The sequence below is a fragment of the Mixophyes fleayi genome, chromosome 1, assembly GCF_038048845.1.
Source record: "Mixophyes fleayi isolate aMixFle1 chromosome 1, aMixFle1.hap1, whole genome shotgun sequence".
In the NCBI taxonomy this organism is placed as follows: domain Eukaryota; kingdom Metazoa; phylum Chordata; class Amphibia; order Anura; family Limnodynastidae; genus Mixophyes; species Mixophyes fleayi.
Window position 1 is genome coordinate 418504201 of NC_134402.1, and position 9613 is coordinate 418513813.

Here is a 9613-nt window from a genome sequence, read left to right on the forward strand (position 1 = left end):
GTGTTTTCTGCAGTCTTCACAAGAACATTTCTTCTTCTTTTTTTATGTTGAGCTGTATTTAGAAGTAGCAGCTGAGAAGTCTCACATTCAGTTCATTTATTAACCCAGTTTGTTGCCGGAGATGTGAAACTTGTCCTATATCTTTTATTACCATGTAGTTTACATTGTATGTCCTTTTACTCTGCCATGCTTTTTATAGCATTATAAGGTGCTGCTCTATCTTGCAAATGGATAAAGAAAAGTTCTTTTGAATAAATATTCCTATATATCACTGCTGTTATACACAAGGTAGATATATACTAGATATATGAATAGAGTGAGTCTTTATTCTGCAAACTGTATAGTACCAGTGTTCACATACAGGGACACCAAGGGAAATTTCCATCCAGCAAAGGGGCCCATTTAGTTGCTGCAGAAGGGGGCGTAGTCACACCTGGGTGGTGGCTCCTCCCACTACACAAGCAGGTCCGGGCCCCGGTACTTTATACAGAAACCCGCTACCCCCCCCCTCCTTGGAACCCCTGCATACTATACTGAATGAGCGCAGCCAGCACGGTATGGCGCACTGCGCTTTCTCCATGCTTTCATGTGTCACGTTCCAATAATTGTATAAAATTAACTCTCTTTATCAATATGTGTATTTATGATATCAATATAAGGATAAGTGTAGTCATTGTGGGAATGGACTGTTTCTCTCTCGCTCTCCCTCTCTTAGACCTGTAGGACTTTCCATGACCTACTTGTCATTTGTCAGTAGATTATTGCTGTCATGTTTCCTCCCCTTATTCTAGTGGTTTCTCTGTCTGACATGCTTCATGCCCAACCTTATCTGTGCTCCTCACCGCAGCACAGAGACCATGACTGGTACATTGCTGACAGCCTTACACATGTCGCACCAGACGTAATCTGCCCGTAACACTTTAGCACTAATTTTGGCATTTTCTCTTAGGGCACAAAAAACTTTCTCCAAGTCGCCCCAGTATTAATCTTTAATATTTACCAATAGTTATTTTCCATTCAATAAACCAGATTAAAGTTGCACTGTCACTTAGTAAGTGTATAATGAAGTGACAAATATCTTGTCTTAAAGGTAGCCAAATCTCTAACCTTTCCTTGTTTTCTTTTACAAGGTACTTGCAACAGACATGTCAAAGCATATGAATCTACTGGCTGATCTAAAAACAATGGTAGAAACCAAGAAAGTGACAAGTTCGGGGGTCCTCCTTCTTGACAACTATTCTGACAGGATACAGGTAATTTAATAAATATTCTCCCAACTCATACCTTTTATTTACTTTTTTTTACCCACGCTACACCATTTACTTTGAAAAGCGCATGTATTGTTTCCCTAGATTTGCCACTTGTAGTCTTGACAGCGTAATGCCCCGGTGCATAGGCATGAAGTCACAGGGCATCCGCTGCAGCCGTTACTATAACATGCATGCTTAGATCGGACCCCTCGCCTAGTGGCATTACTTCAGTGATGTCACTGAATTATATTGAATCACTAGGCTGAATAGTGCTTCAAGCCACAAACTGGCTGTCTGCACTGTGTGTAGATTACGAGTTAACAGCACTAGGCAATTACTGGGAATGGCTTAGTCATTACCTGCTCACCTAAAGCTTTAACAAGTTGGCTGGCTACATACCCAAGGGAAACTTGTATATCGCTCGGGTATTAAGGCTAACCCTACTGACTGCTGCACAGGCTTCCAGCCCTCAGATGATGCCAGGCCAGTATTAGTAGTATATTATTGTGCTGTAATGAATGTTAGTAGATGGAGAGTTTTAGTAGTGTCCTATGCTTCACATTCTCTGACTAAATCCTGCACAACATGACTCTTCTTGACTGCACTTCACAGCTAAGCAAAGTGTAAATGAAAAAGAGGACTTGTGCCCCCTGTAATGACTCAGCGGGTGATGGTGTCTTCATGTCTATTTCAGGTTCTGCAGAATATGGTACATTGTGCAGATCTCAGTAATCCCACCAAGCCTCTGCAGCTATACCGACACTGGACAGACCGGATAATGGAGGAATTCTTCAGGCAGGGAGACCGGGAAAGGGAACGAGGGATGGAAATAAGCCCCATGTGTGATAAGCACAATGCCTCTGTTGAAAAATCACAGGTACGGAGGATAATATTTTATTGGAAGAAGTCTAAAATGTTTCAGTCACGCAAACTACAATCCTATAAGTGTGACCTGTGTGGGGTATTGATTTTAGTTTGTAAGATAGTATAATTCAGTCTAAAATATTTTCCATCTGATACATTTTATTGCACTACATTAGAATCGCTGTTCCCTGTTAGATAGGTGTTCTATCTAATAGGGAATCTAACATACATGTATGCGTGTGTGTGTGTGTGTATATATATATATATTTCTTGAAGGAGAAGTGACAGTGGGGAGTGGTTGGTGGTTGAGGCCTGGGCTATGGCCCAAATGCATGACAAGAACCTTTTTAACACCTTAAGTAGCTTGATTTGACTAGAATGCACGAGTATCATGCATGGGTTAACTTGTATATATATATATATATATATATATATATATATGTGTATGTGTATGTGTGTGTGTGTGTGTGTATATATATATATATATATATGTGTATGTGTATGTGTGTGTGTGTGTGTATATATATATATATATATATATATATATATATATATATGTGTGCGTGTGTGTGTGTGTATGTATATATATATATATATATGTGTGTGTGTATGTGTGTGTGTGTGTGTATATATATATATATATATATATATATATATATATATATATATATATATAATTTACACAGGGGCGCACGGAGGATTTTTCAGGGGGGGTTTCCTCCGCCCCCGAAAAAAAAAAATACCCTAGAGACTTGCGCATGCGCGGCAGCTCCGTTTCGGCTGCACTGTAGTATATAGCAGCCGCGGCGTTGTCAAAGAAGCGTCCGCGGCGGTGCTGTATAGTACAGTCCCGATATGTAGGGCACTTTTTAGCGGAGGGGGGGGGGGGGTTTCTAGAGACCCAGAAACCCCCCCGACGTGCGCCACTGATATAGATATAGATAGATATATATATATATATATATATATATATATATATATATATATAATCTTCCCAATACATATGATTAAAACTGCAAATAAAACAGAGCTAATGTGTAAATCAAACAAAAGTATTTTTACACATTAAAATTATTTATGGTTTATGAAATATATTATGTATAAAATTAGAGTCCATGTAAAACATTGGTCTTGTACTTCTTTGCATTAGGTTGGGTTCATAGACTATATTGTCCATCCATTGTGGGAAACATGGGCAGACCTTGTTCACCCGGATGCCCAAGATATTCTGGACACGTTGGAGGACAATCGAGAGTGGTATCAAAGCACAATTCCCCAGAGCCCGTCCCCTGCACCGGACGAGCAGGAAGAAGGTAGACAAGGCCAGACAGAGAAATTCCAGTTTGAACTAACACTGGAAGAAGATGGGGAGTCGGACACGGAGAAGGACAGTGGCAGTCAAGTAGAAGAAGACACCAGCTGTAGTGACTCGAAGACCCTTTGTACACAGGACTCTGAATCTACTGAAATTCCACTTGACGAACAAGTGGAGGAAGAGGAAAGCCAGATAGAAGCTAGCGCATTAGAAGGAGAGCATTCTCCAGACACGTAACAGTGTGGAAAGCTTTCCTCTTATGTCTTTTTGTTATGTTTTGGTTTTCTTTTTAGAAAATGGTTTCCAAAGTGCATGAAACATGCCGCAACCATGCTCACACCTCACTTTCATCTGCCAGGATATTTGTTGATCAAAACTGACCTAATTTACTCAGTTTGGCACTCAGGAATATAAACCGAAATCCATAACCACAGCATTGAGAAGCTAAGCGGAAAACATTGGCAGACAATTAAAATCGTCCACTGCTCCCAAAGGTTTCTTGTGGAGTGACGAGAGCGCGGAACATCCCGAGCGGCTTATCTCGCCTGGAAGAAGGAGCACAACCGGAGTCACATATAAGTAGTTCTAGAGTGCTATCCTTTTTTTGCAACGGAAAGTGAATATGTATAAACGTAGGACAAGTCATAGATGGCATAGCATCAGGATGATGAGCTGTGGAGATTACATCATTTTCTAATTTTAAGTCTTCCTGAAAAAAAAAAAATAAGACTGAAAATATATATATAAAAAAAAAAAATCTGCCGCTCTTTGGGCCGCAACATCCTTTGCATTTTGTATCATATGTAATACAATTTTTTTTGTAGAGCTTACTTTTATTATTAAATATATTGAGGTATTCTATTTAAAAAAAAAAAACAAAACAAAACAGAAAGGTACATTCATCCGCCACTGATTTTTTTTCCAAAGAGTAACTTGCAAGTTTTCACTACAAGTAATGTGCTACACTGGATGACTCCTCCGAGTTCTGGATTTTTTTGCACCTTAGAATTTCATAGCAATTGATCGGACTGTAGAGATCCATTCTTTTATATGCTTGTATGTTTCTTAAAGACACTGTCTTGCAGGAATCCCTTTCAGTACAACTTGGTTTTTAATCCTCTTTTAATGTTCTGATTAGCACAGGAAGAATGCATCAGGCACTTTCCAATATAGTACGGAAGGTCACCCCTTCGTCGTGTACAGCTCACCCAATATCGTTGTCTCGAACCTAGCTAAACCACAAGATAGGGATTACATTGTCCGATGTATCGTGTGATCTATTGGCCCCATGCTTGTGTACGTGAACCTAAATGTAACGCAAAGATGTTTCATTCTGAATGCCTTTAGCTTTGTTCCATGTCCTAACCCAATTGGCTTGTGTGCAATACAATAGAAAGTTACAAATATATGTTCTGCCGTGTTTTATAGCTGTATCCTATAGCTGTGGAATTGTAGCATACAGCTATGGTGATAGATACAAACTATATATATATGTTAATTGTATGTCCATTCACAGTCAGTTCTGAACATCAGCGACATGACATTTAGCTTAGTTCCTCCCAATAGCGTTTTTGAACGCTCCATGCCCCCCCCACACACAAAAATTTAAATACAGAGAGTTAAGTATTAGACAAATGCCATGTTCATTGTATAGCTAAAAGGAAACTACTTAATCTTTCTACCTTTCAAAACTAGCAGTGCTGAAAGAGTTACATTACTAACAAAGCTTTCGGTACTGCTGAAGAATGTCTGTCTAGTCCTAAAATCATCCGTACTCTGTAAAAAGAATGCATCTAATCGCATGCAGACTAATGTTTGTGTATGATCTTGGCCCAAAAAATATTTTTGACTAAAAATTGAAAAAAAAAATATTGGAAAAAAAAAAAAAAGTAAAGTTCTTTAAAAAAGAAAAAAAAAAAAGGACTTAAGCCTTTGGCGTAGCCTTAAGTGTCTTTTACTTGTGTTTCACACCTCCGGAATAGGTTTTTTGTTTTTTTGTTTTTTTTTAATGGAAAGAAAACTTAGAAAAGGCTCCTTTCGTAGTCAGTACCTCCAGCAGACGCTATATTCGTAATCGCTTGTGTAGAAACGCTGCATCGTCACCCGTTCATCTCTCTCTCTCTCCACCCGCCCATGGAGTGCCTGGAATGTAACAATGTAAAATAAATAAATAAATACAAAAAAAAAATAAAAAAAAGCAATATTATTTCCAAAAATAAAGATAGACCTGAAAGGGTTAACAACTGCACTAATGGAAATTGTTTCATAACACAGAACACATGGCACCATTAAGCATGCAAGAATTAAAAAAAAAAAACACCAACACCCATCGTCCATGGACAATCAGCGAGTATGAAAAGACAATGTTTTCGTAGATCAATCTTATGCACTGTATAATCCTTTTCTTTCCTTTTTTTTTTTTTCTCCCCCATCTTTTTTCTGTTTGCCAAAGTGTGCCATAACATTACACACTGCTTTAAGTAAAGAACACTGTTAAGTGGATTTTTTTTTCAAACTTAATTCATTATTTGCCATAAGTGAAACTGCAACCCATTTGGTGCTGTACGGCTATATACAGTTGCTTGACAGTACGCTTTAGCTTGCAAGTTACTGTTGTCTTTTTTTTTTATTATTATTATTATTTTATTCACCTTTTGTTCTAGTTTTGTGTGGAATCGTGTTTAGAAGGTACAACATATTGCTTTCAAAAGGAAAAAAAAAACTTGAATGAAATGGATTTACAGAGTGTCAAAGTTGAAAGTGTTTTGTTTTTTTTCGTTTTTTGTTTTTTTTTAATATGGACATATTTATTTTTTATTATGTTTGTGCCATTCATTATTTTCCTCACCGGATGACCTTACCTGTAATACAGTCTTGTTTGTCTCTGTTTACAACCATGTATTTATTGTAATGTACATAATGTTAATTGTATAATAACAGTTCTTATTATTATGACATCATCTGTAACGGGTGGTGTTCTTATATCTTGAAACTCTTGGTGAGAGAATGAATATTCTGTATATTTACTCCTTGTACATTTTTTTTTCTTCTGTATTATAATGTCACCTTAGAGCTTCTTTATGGAAAATTTGAAGAAGAAAAAAAAAAAAAACTAAAAAAAAAAAAAAAATGCTACATGTAAAAGCTGCAGGTCTTTGGTCCCAGGGCTGTGCCTTAACTCTGAACTAAATTTTAACGTGTTTTGCTGCATTTGGTGAAGATAGTAGAAGGAAAAAGGCTGGGCATTTCAGTGGGGATCGTTATTGGGTTCATTCATGCACTTTTCAATATGTTTATTTCAGATAAGCTAAAGCTCTAGGGGAGAATTCAATTGGTCCGTGTTACTTTTGAAAGTAACGCGCCCCGTGCACTATTACTGCTCATACGGTAATTTGAACGCGGTTCCTGCTCGCGGCTCCCAGAGCTGCAAGCAGAAATCAGTGTTGAAATTACCGTACTAACAGTAATAATGCGCACTATTACCGTAGTAATGGTAATAGTGCGCGGGCCGCGTTACTTCCAGGAGTAACGCTGCCAATTGAATTCCCCCCTATAAGTGAGGTCAATACAAAGCGATCTCATACAAATATTCTTATTGTGGGCAGTAAAAAAATTAGCTTGTATTATACTTCACAGTTGAAAGACTTGTGCTTTTTTTTCCATTTATTTTTCAAATAGTGCTAAAAAACTGAATAATTTCAACTTTATTTTTGATAATTTTAGCACAACAAAATGATTCATTTTCATAGGTATTTAAAAAGATTTGTTTCCACTTTTCCAATGTAAAAAGCTGACTGCTGTTAAAATCACCGCAGCAATTGGGCTGCGGGAGATTTAGGGGTAAATTTATCAAGCTGCGAGTTTGAAAGTGGAGATGTTGCCTATAGCAACCAATCAGATTCTAGTTATCATTTTGTTTAGTACATTCTACAAAATGACAGCTAGAATCTGATTGGTTGCTATAGGCAACATCTCCACTTTTCAAACCTGCCGTAAACTCGCAGCTCGATTTATTCATCCCTTATAGTTTCCATATGTTTCCCATGTAAATGTATTTATTTTTAAATTAATCTCTACTTTATATAAGGTCTTGAGTAATTGCTGTACACCTAGGTATCTGTTTGTGTATTTTTATATATTATATATATACATACATACACATGCATCATTATCACTGTTTATATCACATGCTATATGTGCACCCCTCATTCATTTTGGCTTAGCATCACCCCCCAAAGCAATATTTAATTCATGTATATACATTTCTGCATACAGTATGTATAATATAACAGAGGGATATCATAACTCATGGTAGGGGTTTTTCAATATAGCATTTACTCTGCTGCATGTATAGAAAATGTAGAACCTTTTCTAATTGCAAGGTTTCAGAATAATGACACTTACACTAGTGTTCTAGTAATCCAAAGCTTTTCTTTTTTTGTAGAGAAAGTAATGTATACAGTAGATAACATTGTACAGAGATGTATAGTTGCACTATAATATTGAAATAAATACACATATCTTCCTACATAATATTTATATTATTTTTAAGCAACTACAGAGGTTTAATGGGAGAAGACTCTAAGGGGATGATATAATGACCAAAGCTATTCTAGAGGCATAAAGCCTTCAGAATAGTCTTTCTCCCCTTATGTTATGTCCAAAACTATAACTGCATTTGCCTTTGTACATAGCAGCGTCTAGCAATGTAGTTATCTGCCTCAAAATGAATGGACGTACTTTGCCGCAGTTTTGTAGAGATGCCAAACGCACCTCTATAATGTGTAGGTGTTACACAGCGCCTGGTCATTATTGGCTAGATAACCAACTTTGACCAGCTGTCTTTTCCCCTTAAACCCTGTTAATGCTTTCTGGCCAGTTGAAACCCATTAGCACTGTATTTCCTAATGCGACACATCCTCGATTTCATTCCATCACTGCCCAGCCATCAAAGTCGGTGACTGTTCCGTGAAAGGGGAGATTCTTTTTCATAGGTAATCAGAGCCTCCTTTTTGACACACAAACTGTAGATTTTAGCAGCCCTGGTCCAAAGGATTTTGATTGCTTTTGTTTTGAAACATATTTTAAATAAAAGGGATTCTAAAACTACATACTCCAGAATTATTTATGTTGTTGATTTATTTTTGTTCTTTCTTTTCTTTGGGAGGGGGGGGGGGGTATGTCAGTAGAACGGCATTCTGTGTGAACACTACAAATGATTTTCAATGTTTCTTAGCCTCTTTAACAGCCTATGGGATAGTACTGTAAATCAATATCTTCATATGAATTTTTTATATGCAATGGAAATAAAAGCATGGGTTGGTTCTGCCTATATGTGTGTGTATGTGTGTCCTTTATAAACCTTGCTATGAAGTCTTGATGATGGTAACATGCGGCTGTCAATCCTGATTGTGGTAGAGTCACAGGCAGCACAGAAATTGCTGTAATGGGAGAATCTGCTATTATATAGTAACGTGCAGCAGTTTAGTGTCATACTGGCATAAGCAAACCTAGGGGGAGTTCCTAGTGCCTGGAAACCCCCTCCAAGCCTGGGGCACTGTATAATTGAGACGGCTGGACCCTGCCCCCGCTTCACACGGCTCTGCTTGAAAATGGAGAGCTGCGTACACCTAACAGTAGTGCATGCAGCATTGCCCATGTATATTATGGGGATAGGAAGAGTTGGAGAGCAGCCAAACACTGTCTAAAATTATAGCCACGCCCCCATACATGCTTGTCACGCCAACTGGCGGCGTGGTGTGGAAACCCCCTCTACAAATCCTGCGTTTGCCCCTGACGGGGTTGTTGATGGTTCCCCTGCACTCACGTACATATAGGTAACGGATTATCTGCTTGTTAACATCATTGTGTTTTGTGGCCAGCCATATATTAAGAACGGAAACAGTAATAATATTTCATAGTTCACAAAGAAACCAAATACAATTTGTAAGAAACTGAGTGGATCCAGTTCTTTTCTCCTCATGTTACCACTAGGTACCAAATGGTGCTATAAATATTTTCCTGAAAACGTTCTAGATATTTTGATTACTAAAATTAAACATAGCAAGTTGGATATTCAACTTCTGGCTGAAATGTAAATAACGGGATCTTACAGCCAATCAGCAGATGGCTCATGGCCATGAAAAACAAAATAAACCAATGAATAAAATGCTGCATGTTTGGC

At 37.8% G+C, this 9613-nt stretch overlaps 1 protein-coding gene across 5 annotated transcripts in view; it reads left to right on the forward strand.

The window, feature by feature from the left end:
* LOC142099587 (3',5'-cyclic-AMP phosphodiesterase 4D) overlaps positions 1-8761 on the forward strand; it is a 548136-nt gene extending 539375 nt beyond the window's left edge. For all 5 annotated transcript variants that reach the window (XM_075183172.1, XM_075183201.1, XM_075183182.1 and 2 more), the window contains 3 exons: positions 1131-1253; positions 1945-2127; positions 3265-8761. In XM_075183172.1, coding sequence (XP_075039273.1) covers positions 1131-1253; positions 1945-2127; positions 3265-3666 — 708 coding nt within the window. In that variant the 3' untranslated portion in view covers positions 3667-8761. The remainder of the gene's footprint in view (positions 1-1130; positions 1254-1944; positions 2128-3264) is intronic.
* The last annotated feature ends 852 nt before the right edge of the window (positions 8762-9613 follow it).